General features: G+C 47.8%; 1 protein-coding gene across 1 annotated transcript in view; it reads right to left on the bottom strand.

Annotated features, from left to right (window-relative positions):
• Nucleotides 1-9,476: 9,476 nt before the first annotated feature.
• The window catches only part of Mlycd (malonyl-CoA decarboxylase), a 15,008-nt gene continuing 5,051 nt past the window's right edge, over nt 9,477-19,433 (bottom strand). Inside the window, exons 2-5 of the mRNA XM_027410771.1 lie at nt 16,410-16,522; nt 15,409-15,565; nt 12,687-12,836; nt 9,477-10,590 (exon numbers count right to left, since the gene is read on the bottom strand). Coding sequence (XP_027266572.1) covers nt 10,057-10,590; nt 12,687-12,836; nt 15,409-15,565; nt 16,410-16,522 — 954 coding nt within the window. The 3' untranslated portion in view covers nt 9,477-10,056. The remainder of the gene's footprint in view (nt 10,591-12,686; nt 12,837-15,408; nt 15,566-16,409; nt 16,523-19,433) is intronic.

Here is a 19,433-nt window from a genome sequence, read left to right as displayed (position 1 = left end):
TTAACTCAAAAAAATCCGTAGCCCTACTATATACAGATGATACATTCATGGAGAAAGAAATCAGAGAAACATCACTCTTAACAATTGCCACAAACAAGATAAAATACTTTGGGGTAAGTATTTTGTACCATAAGAATTTTGTACCATAAGAATTTTGACTCTCTAAAGAAAGTAATTAAAGAAAATACCAAAAAATGGAAGGATCTCCCATGTTCTTGGATAGGTAGGATCAACATAGTAAAAATGGCAATCTTGCCAAAAGCAATCTACAGACTCAATGCAATCCCCATCAAAATCCCAGCACAATTCTTCACAGACCTTGAAAGAACAATTCTCAACTCTATATGGAAAAACAAAAGACCCAGGATAGCCAAAACAACCCTGTACAATATAGGAACTTCTGGAGGCATCACCATCCCTGACTTCAAGCTCTATTACAGAGCTATAGTCCTGAAAACACCTTGGTATTGGCACAAAAATAGACAGGTAGACCAATGGAATAGAGTTGAAAACCCTGATATTAACCCACACACCTACGAACACCTGATTTTTGACAAAGAAGCTAAATTTATACGATGGAATAAAGAAAGCATCCTCAACAAATGGTGCTGGCATAACTGGATGCTGGCATGTAGAAGACTGCAGATAGATCCATGTTTATCGCCATGAGCAAAACTTAAGGCCAAATGGATCAAAGACCTCAACATAAATTCAGCCTCACTGAACCTATTAGAAGACAAAGGGGGAAATACCCTTGAATTAATTGGTACAGGAGACGGCTTCCTGAACATTACCAGTAGCACTGCACCAACATTGAGATCAATAATTGATAAATGGGACCTCCTGAAACTGAAAAGCTTCTGCAAGGCAAAGGACACAGCAAGACAAAACGGCAGCCCACAGACTGGGAAAAGATATTCATCAACCCCACATCTGACAGAGGGCTGATCTCCAAAATATACAAAGAACTCAAGAAGCTAGTCTCCAAAACACCAAACAATCCAATTAAAAAGTGGGGTACAGAACTAAATAGACAATTCTCAATAGAGGAATCTAAAATGGCTGAAAGACACATAAAGTGTTCAACATCCTTAGCCATCAGGGAAATGCAAATCAAAACAACTCTGAGATACCATCTTACTCCTGTCAGAATGGCTAAAATCAAAAATACCAATGACAGTTTATGTTGGAGAGGATGTGGAGAAAGAGGAGCACTCCTCCACTGCTGGTGGGAGTGCCAACTTGTATAGCCACTTTGGAAATCATTATGGCGACTCCTCAAGAAAATGGGAATCAGTCTACCACAAGATCCAGCAATTCCACTCTTAGGCATATACCAAAAAGAAGCACATTCATACAACAAGGACATCTGTTCAACGAAGTTCATAGCAGCACTATTTGTAATAGCCAGAAACTGGAAGCTGCCTAGATGCCCCTCAACCGAAGAATGGACAGAGAAAATGTGGTACATTTACACAATGGAGTACTACTCAGCAGAAAAAAACAATGGAATCTTGAAATTTGCAGGAAAATGGATGGAACTAGAAACCATTCTGAGTGAGGTAACCCAATCACAAAAAGACAAACATGATATGTACTCACTCATATGTGGATTTTAGACATAGAGTAAAGGATTACCAGCCTACAATCCACACTGCCAGAGAAGCTAATAAACAAGGAGGACCCTAAGAGAGACATACGTAGTCCCCTGGAGAAGGGGAAAAGGACAAGATCTCCTGAGCAAATTGGGAGCAAGGGAGGAGAGAGGAGTGAGCTAGGAGAATGAGAAGGGGAGATGAGGAGGGGTGAGGGAACAAAAAGTTTGAGTCAGGGGAAGAACAGAAGAAAACAAGAAAGGAGATACCATAATAGAGGGAGACATTTTAGGTTTACAGTGAAATCAGGCACTAGGGAAATGACTGGAAATCTACAAAGATGACACCAGATAACAATCTAAGCAACAGAGGAGAGGCCACCTTAAATGTCCTCCCCTGATAATGAGATTGATGACTGACTTATATGCCACCCGATAGCCTTCATCCAGCAGCTGGTGGAAGTAGAAGCCACCACCCACAGCTAAACACTGAGCTGAACTGGAATCTAGTTGCAGAGAGGAGGGTTTATGAGCAAAGGGGTCCAGACCAGGCTGGCGAAACCCACAGAAACAGCTGACCTGAACAACAGGGACTTTGCTGGGCCTGAAAAGGCTTGGATGTGAGGACCAGTGTAACCTCCTGGGTCTGGCTAGAGTTTGGTGACCTATCTTTGGCCTGGAACCCTTACATGGGAATGACTCAGCAAGGCCTGATGCCCCCTGCCTAGCTATCTGCCAGCCTGGTGCTGGGCGAAACTGGCATGTCTTTATCTAAATAACAACAGACTTGGGCTCAGGTGTGTTTACTCTTGACCTTAAGGCTGGATGGCAGGTGTGGCAGTCAAATACCTGGAGAATTAAGGGTAGTAATGATAATAGTAGTGATAATAGAAGCCTCTACCATTGTCCCCGCTTTTGGTTGAGTACTTAAGAACGTTAAAGAATCGACTAAGCACATTCAGTATGGACTGAAAGCCCTCCTGGCATCTATCCTGCGTCTGTCTTTTCCTTTAATGTCCCTAACTAGGTTTCTTTATTCACACTCTCCTCTCAGGTAGGAACCAGGGCACCTTGGCTGGCTCTGACTGCAGCCTGCAAACACAGCTCCCTCCCACAGGGATCCTGGGGGAGGGAGGAGGGAGGGTGGAGAGGAGGTGGGAGGAGGGAGGGTGGAGAGGAGGTGGGAGGAGGGAGGGTGATGGTGGGAGGAGGGAGGGTGATGGTGGGAGGAGGGAGGGTGATGGTGGGAGGAGCTGGGAGGAGGGAGAGTGATGGTGGGAGGAGGGAGGTGATGGTGAGAAGTGAGGGAGAGAAGAGGTAGTTGGGAGATGAGAAGAGGGAGGAGGTATATAAACGGAGTGGGAGGAGGAACGGAGTGAGGGGCAGGAATAGAGGGAGGGTTAAGTGTGTGAGGGCTGGGCAGAGGTTGGGGTGTCAGAGATGGCTGTGAATTATGCTTGCTGGAGTTGAGGCTGTGGCTGTACCAGGCCCTGCATCCTAGAGCCCCAAGGTGAACCCGGGAGGCTCTGCCGTCCTCCTGGGCTATCTAGAGCTTTCTTAGGCTCTCTGGGACTAGATGGAGTCTGGACTGTTGAGGAAACGTTGACAGCTGAGCATCTGGGTTGTCACTGAGGGAGAGGTCCCAGGAGCGTCTCCACACTGCTGCTGTGCTGACAAAGCAGTGTCTGGGGCGATGAATGGCCTATGGCCTCCAGGGCACTGTTAGGAGTGCCAGCAGGCTGTTGTGTGGCGCTGTCCTAGCAGTTGCTTGTGCAGAAGGGGTTTTGTTAGTTCTCCTGCATTGCCTGGGCCCCAGGTAGCAGGTGGAGGAGCTGGGGAGAGGGGGCACTGATGTGACTGCTTGCAAGCTGCCTTGGGACTCCAGGAAGAGGATTTGCAGAGTCACCCACTCTTGCAGGCGAGAATGGCTTTGAAGCCACCACTGTCCTATGAGTATCTCCTTGCCTGTGACCCATAAAGGAGTGGGTACAGGAGGAGGGATTGGGGGCAGACTGGACTTTCCCTAAGAGAGGGTCTTCACCATGACACTATCCTGCAGGCTGGTACCCCAGACTGCCTCTGAATTGACTTGTCACAGGCCTGCTGCGTGGCCGAGAGTCATGCCCTCACTTTGTCTCCAAGTCTCCTTCCCCACAGTGCTGCCACCACAGCCACCCACAGGACACTTCAGATTTTCAGGGAGCAAAGTTGCAGTTCCTAGGAGGACATGCTGGTGGTGTGACTTCAGGAGCATGGCTGTCTGGGGGAGGAGCAACTGGGATGGATGAGCATGGATCCTACACGCCAAGTCGGCTGAACTTGGGCTGCTCGGGTGTACCTGACTTTCAGCCCAGACAGGGGTAACCGTTCTCCAGGGATGGAGCTGTGGAAGAGGCAGGAACTCAGTTCCCTGAGAGCCAATAGAACTCAGAAGTACCTGTCACCAGCCCAAGCACTGCCCCAAGAAGTGGAATCCCTCTGGCGCTGGATGTTACAACCATCCCTCCTCCTGTAACAGCGCCACACCTATCCTCCCAAAAGGAACAGCAGTAAACTTGGAGCTTCATGAGGCTTGATGTAATGGTCCTCTGTCCTGGGAGAATGCTCAGTGAGTGAAGACATGTGTTTCCACGCCTGATGACCTGAGTTTAATCCTGGGAAACCTACATAGTGGAAGGAGAGAGCTGACTCCCACAAGGTGTCCTCTGACCTCTACATTTGTGCTTTGCACCCTTCCCAATAACTAAAAATGTAAATAAAACACTTTTTAAAAATTGTCATGTTTCCTTTATAATTGCAGAAAACACTGTTTTTCATTCAGAGGCTGGAAAAGCACAGCTTGCTGTGATACAGTTCTGAGTCCTGATATCTAAGGGCCCACGTGGAATACAGTGTTAGGTGCCTGTGTGTACTCATTCCCTGTATTAGTACACTATGACATACAACTAGTTCTTCCACTCACTATCCATCCTCATGCCAACAAGTATTCCTGGATACCCATCCTTTTATCTGGCCATAAAGGGAAAGAATATTAAACTGGGTTGTGGGGGACCAAAGTATTTCTGCTACGATGAAATATTTTGAGATCCAGCCTTTGGTCTCACTAAACAAGGAGCACCGGAAAGCTCCGGCCCACTATTGTATTATTAATGTCATGGCCTCAGGGTAATATGCCTCCTAATTTGCATATCTATGCACCTAAGCATCTAAATAGGCCTGCACCTGGGCAGGGAGATCAGAGTTGTGTGAGTAACTTATGAGGACAGAAGGTTAGGAGTTAGGAGGGGCAAATGACGAGAGGAGAGAGGAGAAAAAAGCGATGGTTCCCTCATGGTATTGGCAGAATGGTTAAGAAACACCAAAAAAGATGGCTAATAAAGAAATAACTCTAGTTCTACAACATGGAACTGAGAGCTCTCTAAAGATGATAAGATGCCTATGTTTGATCTTTATCGCCATTGGTTTGCTGGGAGCTTCCAGGTCTCCACACCCCCACTCAGGCCAAACCTCATGGCTGTCATGGGTTAAAGCTGAGACAAGCCGGGTCACGACACTGGGTGACCTCTGCTCCTGTCTGTATAAAGAAAAATCTATCATATATGGACTAAATGAACTACTCTCCTATATGCTATTGAAGGACCAGTTGTAACAGCTATTTTTTATTTTTATTTTTGAGGGCTTCCAGGCTAGCACAGGAATCCAGCCTTTATTTGTACAATAGTACAAATAGTTTCTATTACAAAAGGTATTGTAGGTTCCAAAAAGCCAAATTAAAAACAAAACAAACAAACAAAAAACATTTCAAGAACACTGACCATAAGCTGATAGAAGTCTATCAATCATTGGCTAACTGACATTAAAGTAAATATGTAAATACTTAACTAATGTTTCTTCCTACAAATTTCTCCTGTAGGTGAGGTCATGTCTAAGGTAGAATGTGCCAGAAAATGTGCACAAAAAGACAGGCAGCAGGAAAACATACCAGGCTCATAAGGCAGCTCACCTGTAAAGGCCCTGATGCCAAGATTCACTGCCTGAGTTCAATACCTGGGACCTACAGTAGGAGATAACTGACTCCCACAAATTGTTAGCATTTGAGCACCCACATACATGCATAAATAACAGAAAAAAATAAATGTAATAAAAAGAAAGCAGATGGATGATATAAAATGTTCTAATTTTTTTTATTTTTTTATTTTGAGATGGTTTCTCTGTATAACAGTCCTGCCTGTCCTGCACATTGCTCTGTAGACCAGGCTGGCTTTGAACTCACAGAGATCTGCCTGCCTCTGCCTCCTGAGTGCTGGGGTTAAAGGTGTGCACCACCACCACCACCCGGCTGAAATGTTCTAAAATTCTTGCTCCTGCTTAATTAAAAACTTAAAAAAAAAAAAATGGACTCTCTGGGGAAAATAACGCAACAGGATCTATGGTAGAGTTCTAATAAAACACATTCTAGTCTGCTTTGAAAGACTGAAAACCTGGGTAAGGCAGTGACGTTTGTCCACGGGTTGCAAGATTCACAGATAGTGGATATGGCTTTGTCCAAGACTCCCTGGAGGCCAGCGAGATCTGGATGAGATAAAGTGTGGACACACGTCATCCTCAAGTCCCACAGGTGGGGTGCTCTGCTCGGTTCTGTATCTCTGGGCTTCTGCCAAGGGTGGTGTTGGCCACAGGTGTATTTCCTCTCGAGTCTGCCTAGAATTCACTCTGTCCCTTCCACTCTGAAGCAGGGTCTGCCTCTGCTGGTGGCAGCACAACGTAGGACTTTTGAGTTGGCCTTCGTTTCATGCATCTCAGGCTTGACTGGCCTTGGTGATGTTCCTTGTTTTCTGACATTGTCACTTCCACCCCCATTTTGTGTGTGAAGTGACGCATCATATGGAGCATGTGGAGGCCAGAGGCTGACTGATGTCAGTCGAGTATCTTCCATTACTGTCTTCCATTTTACCTTTTGAGGGCACTCTGAAGTCAGAGTTTATGACCAGCTAGACAGCTGACTGGTAAGCTCCAGGGCATCCTGGGGTCTCTGCTTCCCCAGGGTTAGGATTACAGTGTGTGTCTTCATACCCCATTTTTATGTAGGTCCTGGGGATGGATCCCAATTCAGTCCCTCATGCCCACATGGCAGGCACTTTAGTTACAAATTCTCCAGCCCCCACCCCTTCTGAGAGAAAAGCCACTCTAACAAAAATTTATTAATACTACTGTTTTTAATCACCTATTTTTCAGTCTTGGATTATATTCAAGGACATGAAATACTGAATCATAAGGCACAGTGGCGATATGGAAAATTCTAACAATGGTCACCAAGGGCTGATGCCTGAAGTCTGGCCACTAGTGGAATGGGATTTGGAGCTGTGATCTGTGCTCAGGCCCAAAACTGCTGTTTAGTTAGCCTGAATGAGACTCATGGAAGGGAGAGGACAGAGACTCGGGAACATGTGTAGACAGCCTCTGTCGACAAAGCAGACTGGGGCTAGAACAAGAGCCAGGGAGCTTTGGGATGAGGGAAAGTGGCAGCTCCATGTCCCTAGCTCTGCTCCCCTACCACTGTGCACCCCCAGCTCCATGCACCCCAAATTTTTGCTCCCCCCAGTTCTGTGGTTCCCCCTCAGCTCTGCACCCCATCCAACTCTACACACCCCTCCTCAGCTCTGTGCCTCCCTCCCCAGCTCCCTGCCCGTCATTAGCTCAGTGTTCTGGGAACCCTTAGGTTCAAGGTCTGTGTGGGCTTGATGTGGCTCTGGGTAGATTGCCTTTGCATGCAAGGGAGCAGCTGGCCCAAACCCCACTCTTCTGCACCCTTTGGAACTGCAGCAGTGCTATCTGATGGCAATGTGGGGCAATTAGGCATTAGGCAATCTGATAGCGCCTAATGACTAGTCAGCCCGGGAGGGGCCAGAGCTATCTACCATACCACATGTGCTGTGTTAATTCCAGTCCCCACATTCCCACCAGCCTCATTTCATTTAGATCCCTCAAAGCCCTGGGGGACACTACCAGGACAACTCAGGATGGAAGCAGTAGTGCCTGAAGCCACATTTTCCACCATAAAATGTCCAGGGGATGTGGGAAGCAACCCAGCTCCTGAGAAGGGAAGTGGGATTACTGAGAAATTTCCTTTTAATTTCCCCTTTGTATTGACAGAAGCTACAGAAGCTATGACAGGTCTTAGTGAGGATGGGGTTCCAGACCTGCTGGAGGGCCCTGCAGGCAGTGGGGATCGGGCCATGGTGGGATCCCAACAGGTCAGAAGGCCCAGCGCCAAGAACACACAGCAAAGGGAAGTGATTACTGGAGTGCTGGTGGCAGGTGAAGACCAGGGGAGGGAGGGGCTCTCCGGCCACACTTTGAAGGGTGGTCTGCAAACTGATGCAGAGAGGCAGGCAGTATGAGGGTGCACTGCAGAGCAGGGTACTGAGTGCAGTCAGGGGATGGATTATGCCTTGGAGGTTTCCCTATCTTAGCTACCCCTGCCTCTAGTTGGGTGAAGATGACACTAACCCTTGATCCCAGCTGCTCCCAGGAGCCCTCTGCAAGTGGGACCCACTGAAAGTTGGAATGTTGCAGATCAGAGTCAAACTATCCTTGCATTTTGAAAGTCTGACCTTAGCATGTTCAATATAACTCGTACGTTTGACCTAGTAACCTTGTGACTGTCAAAACTTTTAAAATGTATTAAAAAATATCATTACATTTTCATGTTATTTCTTTTGTGCATGTGCCAGGGCACATACGTGGAAGTCAGGGGACAACTTGTGGGGAGATGATTCTCTTTTTACTGGGTGGGTGTCCTGGACTCAGGCTGTTAGACTTGTTGCCCATGAATTGTCCTTCATAACACACCACTAGCTCCCATCAACCAAAAAGGCAAGAATGGCATCAGCACCTCAACAACCTTTATCAGGTTTCCTGTGTTGCTGGAACCCACCTAAATGGTCCCACCAACATGTTTGGCAAATGCTCTATAATTAATAAAATCACACAGAAACACTTTCATGATGGGACTACCTTTTGGGGACAACCTGAAGCCATGTTCCTTGGGCCATGATCATTTGCATTTGGCTCAAATACAAATGGTCTTTAATTCTCAGGCTTTGCAATGAGAGCCGTTTTCTGTGGACATTTCCACCTAGGCCAATGTTGAGCTTGAGGCCACGGAATCCAGTCAATCTAGGGAGGTCAATCTGGGAAGGTATAGAAGATGCAGTAAGGGGAGGCAAGGGGCCACGCATATCCAACTGAGAGTGGCAGCACTGTGCCAGCTGATTGTGACATGCCAACAGATGCACATGTACAAATGTATGATTGTGGCATGCCAACAGATGCACATGTATGAATGTATGATTTGACATGCCAACAGATGCACATGTACGAATGTATGATTTGACATGCCAACAGATGCATTATGTACGAATGTATGATTTGACATACCAACAGATGCACATGTATGAATGTATGATTTGACATGCCAACAGATGCACATGTATGAATGTATGATTTGACATGCCAACAGATGCACATGTATGAATGCAGATGCACCAGATACAATCACAGAACCTCCCCTCCCCCAATCACAAGACACACACACACACACACACACACACACACACACACACACACACCAACACATACAGACCCAAGTGTGTCACGGCCCTTCTCACAGACACGGAGACATGCTGAGACACAGCCAGCCACACACACACAGACCTCTCCTCTGCTCCTCTTCATCTTGCACCTCTGTCCTCATCTACACTATTTCCAATGGGCTGGTTAGGGAACATGATGCTATGAACGTTTCAGAGCTGATTCTAAGCCTTGCCAGGACTCTAATCTTGAAGAAAAACACACAGTCAAGTATACTTGAAGAAAGGTGTACAGTGAACAATCATGTTTAATGTTTATAGAACAAACTTGTTCTTTATTGTTCAGTTCATTATGAACTGGAATCTCATGTAAACCCTATAAGCCAACCCTGGCCTCAAGCAGCAGCATCCTTGCGGTGCCGGCCTTGCCTTGTGCATGTCATAGCTCCAATCTGAGCTCTAAGCTGCAGTAGCAGCCACAGCATAGACCTTGCTTGGCCCTCTCACTGCACAGAGAGGACAGAAGACATGGACTGTCAGCTCTACAAGCTCCAAGGGGTCTGCCCTGGGTCGCCTGTGGGTCATGCTGCAGAGCTTCCTGTAGGCACAGGCTGTGGTGCAGCAGCAGTGCGGGCTTCTGGAGGAGCACAGTGCTCTCCCCAGGGTGTGTGTCCCCACACCACCACCTCCAGCAAGCAGTAAGTCAACCAGCACAGTGACAACCGAGGTGGGGCCTCCGGAGTGCCTGCTGAGGTCAAGAGACACAGCACAGCTGTGGCTTCCCTGACAAGGCTCCTGTGGTGAGTAAACCTGGCCCATCAGAAGACAGCCTCCTTTCTGAGCAGGGGACCAGGCTGTAGGAAGGTTTCCCTAGAGCTTGCTGTTCTTCTGGAACTGGGCCACCAGGCTGAGGACCTGCTCAGAGGCTTTGATGTTCTTGGAGCCCAGGTAGTTGATGCTGTTGAGGCTTGTATCCTCCAGGTAGTAGCGGTAGTTGACCATGAGGCCACAGGAGCTAGTGAGGCCTTTTAGGCTGCTGTCAGCCATCCAGTTGATACGCCACATCACAGCTCCATTCTGCAGATGGAAGTTGGCCACTGGATTGAGGGCATAGCCTCGGTGCTTCTCACCATACAGGTACCAGGCACACAGCCTCATTAGTGGCCCCTGAAGTGCCTGCACCAGCTTCTCTGACTTCACCCACTCACCACTGCTCAGGAAGCCCTTGATGCTCTCGTGAACTGGGTCGCCTGTGACCTCAGAGATTTCTTTGCATTCTGAGTCTGTGAATATCTCGTTCCTCCCATGCTCCTTTCCCTGCACATTCAGGAGACCCAGAAGCCACTTGGTGAATCCAGGTATAGGTGACAGACTTGAGAAGGCCTCCAAGTGAGGAAACTCCTTCTGCACAGCAGGTGGGTAGAGGGAAAGCAGAGAGCACATGGTCAGCAGGGCAGTACACACATGGGAACACCCCCAACACACAGCCTACGTATGCTGCTGCAGGTAGCAGGGCCTGCTAATGGCATCACTGTATTTTCTTTGCGAGTGCCAAGGCCTGGAGGCATCTTGTGTTCCCAAGATTAGCCTATAACCATGATATCTCTAGCTAACCATTGTCACAGTGGTGAAACAGAGGTCAGGAGTGGGCAGCTTACGTATAACCAGAGAGCTGGCCCTTATGATGGGATGTGATCTTTACCTTCTCTGCACCACACCTCTCCTAGGAATGTCCCAGAGTCAGTCCTTCTAATGCTTACTTGACATACAGATGCTGTGTTGTATGTATGACTGTCCAGCTCTTCCTCAGTGGTGGCAGAGGGGACAGCAGGGCCAGGCAAAGATGTATTAGCACAGGGCATAGCTTAATCACCACCACACAAATTACACAGAGATCTTACAGATGGTTTTCAGACATGAGCACTCCTGGGCTATAAACACAGTAAGCCCACTGTGGGAAAACTCCTCTGCTATGGGAACACAGCTCTCTCGAGTCCAGCATGTTACAGTGCTTTTGATCTTTCTCTACAGCTCTTCCACTGTTGAGGCTATTTTATATCCTGCGTGTGAGTGCATATGTCCTACCTATCATTTAGAATCAACAGACCAGTAATGAAAGATCAGTCAGTGGGTTCCTACACTCACTTCACTAGCACTGGGGATCTCAAGCATGTTTCTTCTGTAACTCTAATGAGCCCTTTGGCGAAGAAGGGTACCAGGCTTCTGCCAGCATTCAGGAGAAGACACTCAGAAGGACTTTCTGGCTCACAAATGAGTATCACAAGTGGTCACAGGTGGCTCCTGGGTCAAGCTCCTAGCTCTGTCAATGAAATGGTCTTGTGTGGATCACCCAATCCTGGATCCTACTCTCTCCCTGTTTTCCTTGTCCTCTTGTGTCCCCTCTCCCTGCAGCACTCATGAACACCATTAGTGGAGAACATCAAGAGGAGATGTGCTTTCGCTATCTCTGGGGGATGGAGGTAGAATGATGGTAAAGCAGAGTCCTAGACACTAAATTCTCTAAATTTGATTCCTGTCAGGCATGTTGGCACAACCCTGTCATCCTAGCTACTTGGGAACTGAGACAGGAGGGTTGTGAGTTCAAGTCCAGCCTGAAAACCTTTGAGATACTCTGTCTCAAAACAAGATGTTAAAATGGGGGGATGGGGGAAAGGAGGCTGTGGTTGTAGCTCAATGACAGGTTGCTTGCCTTACATGAGCAAACCCAATCCCTAGTGTAAGCCAGCACGACATATGGAAGCACTCTGACTGCACTCAGCTGCTGTGAGGTCACCACTGTGAGGCTGCTACCGAGTACTGTGCCTGAGCAGAAAAGGTAGGGAGCAGGAGGCAGCTGGGGCAGAGCTGCTGTTAGCAGCCCAGAGTTAGTCTCCTCCCTTGGTCACTTGAAAAGCTGGGCCTAGGGTAAACTGCAGCATTTTTGTCTCAGGACGGGTAATGTGTCCCTCCCAGGCAGCAAAGAAAAGGGAATCAGACTCCCACAGGCTAATGCATTTACCTTCATGCTGCCTGGCCTAACCTGGGAATTTCCCTCACAAGGCCCTGAAGGCTACAGGGAGTGTCTGACATGGCATAGTGGGGAGGGCTGTCAACTGTATTACAGGACTGGAGCAGTGAGATTGACAGGTGGCCATGCTGACATGTGTGCTCAGGTGTGTGCCACCCGGAGTGCAGGGAAGAGTGGGTAAGGTCTCTCCAGACAGCTCATGTCCTGGTGGCACTGTGTGCTGTGCAGCCAGTGAGATGCTGTGCGATGCTGCAGACACCTGCTCTGTGCAGCCAGTGAGATGCTGTGCGATGCTGCAGACACCTGCTCTTTCGGCTCCTGGCTTGGCCCAGTGGCACCTGATGCTGTTCTGCCTCCTTCCCTTCCTCCCGACACCTCCAATCTGGATCCTGTGTCCCCGGAGAGGTGGCAGGGCTCACCTGCCATGATGACAGAGACTCACAGAGCTGCAGCGCTGCTTCACCATGCTTACCTGAAGCTCCTTGACCACTCGCTTTATGAGGAAGGTCCCGAGCTCCACCCCCTGCAGGCCCTGCTGGGTCAGGCTGATGGAGTAGAAGATAGCAGCAGAGATCCTGTTTCTCTCCTCTGTTTCAGATGGAGGGCACTCCTTCACGATGCTCTGGAAAACACCAGCAGCACACCTCAGAAGGGCTCCTTGCACACTACTCACACCGAGAGTCACCCTGCCACTGTTCACAAGACAAGTCTCATGGAATCAGAAGTGCTGCAGGAGACTTTGGACCTCATCCCCACTCCCAAGTGCTGGTGGCTCAGGTTAAGGCCATGTTTTGAAAACTCTGGAGGAGACAATTTCACAGCACCTGCCCACCATTGGAAGACCCCATGCCAACCCAGGTGAAGAGTGGCACCTCTGGTCTTTCCAGGCCCCTCTGGAATAAGATGGCTTCACACACTGGGCCTATTCGGCAATGGGCTACACATGGGGATTTCTGCAATTTTTCTCTGCCCAGTGCAATCTCTGTTTCTCTGGCTCAGTTTGTACTTCTGTTGCTCAGAAGGCCATAGGCAGTCCAGGATAAGGTTTCCTTCTCAAAATGTACCCTTTAAAAGATTTTCTATGCACTTCTTTAGCCTCATACCAGCATCCTTATTTTTCCTAAAAATTTATTCAGACACCTCCACAAAGCAAGCTAAGAAATGACTTCTGCTGTGAAGTCTCTTAGCTGACACCAGACTTTTTTTTTCCAGACCAACCTAGTCATAGGTATTTTATTTTGAATAGGCATGAAATCAATTTTTCCATAGAAAGACTGATAAAATCCATAAACCAGTTTGAAATCAGACATTTATAAAACAGCTGGTACTAACTGAAAATAGACTAGCTTTCAGTAAATAATGGGATAGTACACGATCCCTTTACATCAGATATTGTTTTTCCTTTCTCTATAAATGGCTCCAGATGTCCTTATCTGTTAGACCTTTTTTTTCTTTTTAAAATTTTTTATTTGAATTACAAACAAGATTGAATTACATGACAATCCCAGTTCCCTTCTCCCTCCCTTCCTCCCCTACCATCCCTCCAACTAAAACCCTACCTATGGCATATCCTTTCTTCTAATCTACACCTGACTCAACCTTTCTGCTCCCTATGACCTCAGCATCCTTCCTCCTCTTCCCTTCTCATTCTCATAGCTCCCTCTCCCCTCTTCCCATGCTCTCAATTTGCTCAGGGGATCATGACCCTTTCCCCTTCTCCAGGAGACAAAGTTTGTCTCTTTTAGGGTCCTCCTTGTTTACTAGTTTCTCTGGCAGTGCTGACACCAGATTTTATTGGCTCTCACTTTTTATTCTGTGTAGCTCTCACTGTCCTGGAACTCACTATGTAGACCAGGCTGGCCTCAAACTCACAGAGATATGCCTGCCTCTGCTTCCCAAGTGCTGGGATTAAAGGTTTATACCACCATGCTCAGCTCACTATAGTGTTTTTAAGCTGATACTCTGCAGATCAGTTCATGGCACTAGACTAGCAGGTGATACTCTTGGTGCTGAAGCAGGCACAGCTTGTCTTGGATGAATAAACAGTTGTTTGCATCATTTGAGTGCCTAGCAGCATGTGATTCTTGGAACAGGACTGCTCATCCCAGAGCCCATAGAGTACCTGATGTGGGCTGTGTTCATGGGCAAGAGGCCAAGGCCCTTTCAACCTCAACATTGTCTAGATGAGACATATGATAGTAAGGTATTCTGTGGACTGACATGCACACATTCAACAGGTGTTATGAAGATCACAAATGAAGCCATGTCACACAGATCCTTCTGGAGCTTGGAGTCCAATCCTCAGAAGTCAAGGTTGGCCTTCAATGCAAAACATGAATCCACCGCAACATTTCAATACACACAGTGCACAGGTCAAAGGTTCCTGAAGCCACTCTCTGAAGGCCACATACATGTGGCTGCTGCCTTATACACATGAGCTGCACATAGGAGCATCTGGGCTTTCAGGGCTAGACAAACCCTTAAGAGCCAAGTTTTCAGATAAGAAACGCATACATTCTGAACTTTAACACACATGCCACGCTGCTCCCAGAGAAGCCACCAGCAACACTGGTCCCCATGCCAGCTCGAAGGTGTGGGAACTTTGTCTCTGCTATCAAGAACTTGTGTCCACGGCTGGGAGGTGGTGGCTCATGCCTTTAATCCCAGGACTTGGGAGGCAGAGGCAGGTGGATCTCTGTGAGTTGAGACCAGCCTGGTCTACAAGAGCTAGTTCCAGGATAGGCTCCAAAGCCACAGAGAAATCCTGTTTTGAAAAAAAAAAAAAAGAAAGAAAGAAAAACAACAACTTGGAAGCTGGGCATGGTCACATAGGAATGGGGAGGCAGAAGTAGGCAGAACTCTATGAGTTTGAAGCTAGCCTGATCTACATAGTAAGTTCCAGGCCAGCCAGGGCTACATAGTGAGACCTATTGGAAAACAAAACAAAAAACCACTGGGGTCAGACGAGAAGGATCAGTGGTAAAGGCATTTGCTGCCAAGCTTATGATCTAAATTTAATCACTGGGACTGATGTAGTAGAAGACTTCTACATTCATTGTTTTATACATAGGTAGCACGTGACACACACACACACACACACACACACACACACACACACACACACACACACACACACACACTCTTTCGACACAATGATAGGCCCATTCTGTCTTGAAAGGATCACTTGTAAGTACCTGGATGTTATTGGAAATGTCACTGGTCAGAGCCACATGCAGAACCACCAGGGGTTCCCCAGGGGTGGAGCAATGGGAGAAGAAGTAACATCTCCGGTATGGCCCCACACGCCGCTTCATGTCCATCCAGTTTTTCACAGGATGCACGGCCTCACTCCTGACCAAGTAATACAGAGATTAGACAGATGAGAGAATTACAAACTGCCAAGTGCCGAGTTCCATTCCCGTTAGCCATTTCTGCTCTGCATCTCAACACTGATAACTCAACACTAGTTTATCTGTTCTGAGACACGGTCTGGCTTTATAGTCCTGGCTAGTCTGATACTATAACCTAGGCTGATCTTGAAGGAGCTTTTGATGATCCTCCTGCCCCAGCCTTCCAAGTACTGGGATGACAGTTACTGCCTCGTACAACACCTGTTTTCAGGGAACTCTGTGGGGCTCTCAGGTGCACTTATGCAGCAGTTTCGTGCAAACCTACTGGAATTTCTTGCTACTGAACACTATTTCTTATTTTTGCTTTGTGTCCCTGTGGTTTGGAAGCAGATGTCCATGCTGCAAACACTGGTGGTTATACTTATCTCTGGCCTTATCCCACACGTTCTTGCTTCCAGTGTGGGGAAGAATCGTAGACACTGCTAAGGTTTACATCCCAGGATGCTTTCCAGCCCTCGGTTATATGGCCAGTGCGGAGTGTGGGCAGGACAGCAGGCCACGTGCTGCATTGTGTCCTGAGCATGGTGTGTGATTATACCAACATGGTATTTTAACAACTGGATGGAACAGCACTGCTCTGACCTCTCACACCAACACTTATTCCAACTAGTCCCTACAGTTTTGGTGATGGGGCCATTTGCTTTAAATAACCTTGGGTGACTAAAAGACTAGTCAGGGTCTTTCTAGGGTACACCCCAATCTCCACCCTCCCAGCATCCACACATACAATGTGTTAATGTCTCAGATGAAATAAAATCCATGCAGGCCATGGTTGCCATACTCACTCACTGATCTTCTGAAGCACCTCACAGGGTGAGTGCCAGGTGACCCGCTCCAGACTCAGGAAGCCAGAGGAGAACCACTCGGACAGCATGCTTTTTAGTACTCCATTCATTTCCTGGGCAAGAGAGAGGAAGGCAGCCTCAAAGATTCTGCAAGTATCCATCCAGGTATCTGTCCACCCAAAGACATACACTTCCATATCCTGATGTCTTTAAGTCCATACCCATGCTCCAGCTGGACTCATGGCTGTAGAATCAAGTTTCTTGCACGTGGCAGTGACCATGGGTCTGACTTCTGGCTAATGAGCTGTAAACAGAGGAGTCCTGTAATAGCTTTCAGTCCTGTAATAGCCTTAATGACATCAGGGACATGACTTTTGCTGACCTTTTTCTTTTGTCTTTCCCACTGTGAACTGGTAGTTGCTAGGATAGATAATTTTGGAGCAGCCACACTGGACCAGGAGGTGACTGTGATTTTTTTTTTTTAGGGCAGAACAGTATGCCCCCAATCCAGGACACCAAAGAGCAGGTTCAGCCTGGGGCTGTTTTACTCCAGACTTTGACCCAAGAGACCAACTTCTCTGCTACACAGACCTCTGTGACTCTGGGTCTATTACTCACAGATGGAATGGTAAACACCCCAGTGCATCTAGGTGCACCGAGGTGACCTTCCACATACCCTGCAAGCTTCAATACATGTGTGACCTGTATTTATGAAGGTTAGTTTTATTACAGTTATAGAAACTTTACAATGCATCTTAATTCTTAGTAAAAGATGAAAGGTCTCCAACTTGGGTAATCTGGGCATAAACTGCAGGTAAGAGGTAGGTGGTGGTTCTAAAGAAAAGTCTTCACATAAATATGACTTCGCCCTTCATGTAGTTAAGTACCAGGACGCAGAAGAGGCATAGTTTTGTCCTGTGTGGCTTTATAGGGTGGGGAGTACAAACCCAGGACTGACAAACCTTGTTTAATGTGAGAAAGGTGTTTTGAATGGCAGGGCTGCACACAGCTCTCAGGCTTATGGGAGAGTGTGAAAGAGCTGGAGGTGACTATTTGCAGGGTACACGAGCACTCAATGGAGCTGTTCTGGAAAGGATGCAAGACTGGAAAAGTGGCTGGGTAGAAGCTATGCAAGTTCTTTGCCTTATGTTCTCAGTCTCATTTTCTTTACTCGGCTGAAGGCTTGGCAGGACAAAGTCCACCTTAGTCAAAGCATCCAACCCCACACTAATACCCAAGAAGAAAGAAGTGCTGAGAATAGTGCCTGGGGAGCTGCAGGCTGGCAACACAGGGCAGCTTTTTATGAAAACTCACATTCTTGTTGAAGATGACTCAATGGGCAAAGCGCCTCCCACTCCCAAGTACAAGGATGATGCCTGACACATGGCCCATATGCCTGCAAGCACAACACTACCAGGGAGAGATGGCAGCAAGAGTCAAGAGAACAGCTGGAAGCTGCAGGCCTGTAGCATTCACAGCAGTGAACAAGAGACCCATCTCAAACAAGCTGGAAGACAAGGGCTGTCCCACAGCTGTCCTCTGATGGCACGTGCATTTGTACTCACAACACATATTCAATGATTAAAAAAAAGGTATAGTGGTGGTACACACCAGCATTCAGGAGGTAAAGGCAGGCTGATCTCTACGATTCTGAGGCCAGCCTGGTCTACATAGTAAGACCCTGTCTCCAAAACAAACAAACAAGCAAACAAATAAGCAAGGCTTGCATACTCTGCACCTGACTATGATGGTTCTTCATGGTCCCGAGATCCTCTCCATTTTTAAAGCATAAGCTAAGAATCACTAACCATTCCTAGGAAAAATGAAAGCACATCCTACTCCCAGTCTCTGGGGCTTGTGGCTTTGTTTCTGTGCCCCCAACCATAGGTAGGGCTAGAACAGGCTGGCTGTGCAGGCATGACGTGCTACATTTTGACACTCACAGCAGGAAAAGGCCAGGAACCCTGGCTCCATTGATCACACCTCTCCTCTGGAAGCCTCTTCTATTTTGGGCTGCTGACAGCTGTGACATGTGATGCTAGACACAAGAGCGTGGAATGTAGGCTAAAGGTGAGAAGTCTGTCTGGTTCTATAACTGCTGTTCCGGTGGGAAGTGACCACAGAGAGTGGCCAGGTCACCAGGTCACACACAAGCAACAAAAAAACAGACTCCTGTGCTTTCTGCTCATTAACACAGCTGCTATGAGCCATAGCAAAAGCTGAGGAGCCTGAGAGCCCAGGGTCCCCGTCAGGCTGCCAACCTTCTCTGGACCTGCTTGGTGCACTCGGCCCCAGTGCTTGTGGAGGCTGCTCTTCTCTCAGTGGAAAGCTCTCCGGCCTCTCTTCTGAGGTGCTTGGCTTTCTAGAGTGATTGCTTTGGGGTATGTGAGGAAAAGTTGCTTTGCCTTGTGAAGCATCCATTGCTGGAATGGAGGCAGAGCTACTGTCAGGGAAAAAAGGGTGGGGCCAAAAAGAGTACAGTTACAGCTCACCAGCCACAGGGGTGAGGGAGGGGCACTGGGATCTCCATCCCTATCAAAAACTACTTCAGTCTAACACAAAAAAGCACAAAGTTAACAAAGAATTTCCTAGAGCACTCAGGAGGTACTCCACTGCCTAACAGGCAGAGAGGCTGTCCAGCAGCTTCAAGCATGGTGGCTGTGTGGGGTGGGGGTGGGTGGAGGGGCAGTCTCCTGACTCTTATGCTGGCAAGGGTCACTATCTCCTACCTCACTATGAATCCTTTAGGGGCTGTAACAGCCAACTTTGGTCTAGTGCCTGCCAACTACTAAACAGGCTGTCCTTCCCCAGTCTGGGGATAGCTCCCCTTCGCTGCATTTTTACCTATAAGAATGTAATTGAGGCGGGCATTGGTGGTGCACACCTTTAACCCCAGCACTCAGGAGGTAGAGGCAGGCAGATCTCTGTGAGTTTGAGAACAGCCTGGTCTACAGAGCAACTGCCAGGATAGGTTCCAAAGCTACACAGAGAACCCCCCCCACCCCCCCGCCCAAAAAACAAAAA

The sequence above is a fragment of the Cricetulus griseus genome, chromosome 3 (genome assembly GCF_003668045.3).
Source record: "Cricetulus griseus strain 17A/GY chromosome 3, alternate assembly CriGri-PICRH-1.0, whole genome shotgun sequence".
NCBI classification, from domain to species: domain Eukaryota; kingdom Metazoa; phylum Chordata; class Mammalia; order Rodentia; family Cricetidae; genus Cricetulus; species Cricetulus griseus.
The sequence above is the reverse complement of the archived record's forward strand: the minus strand, read 5'-3'. Positions and strand labels throughout refer to the sequence as shown.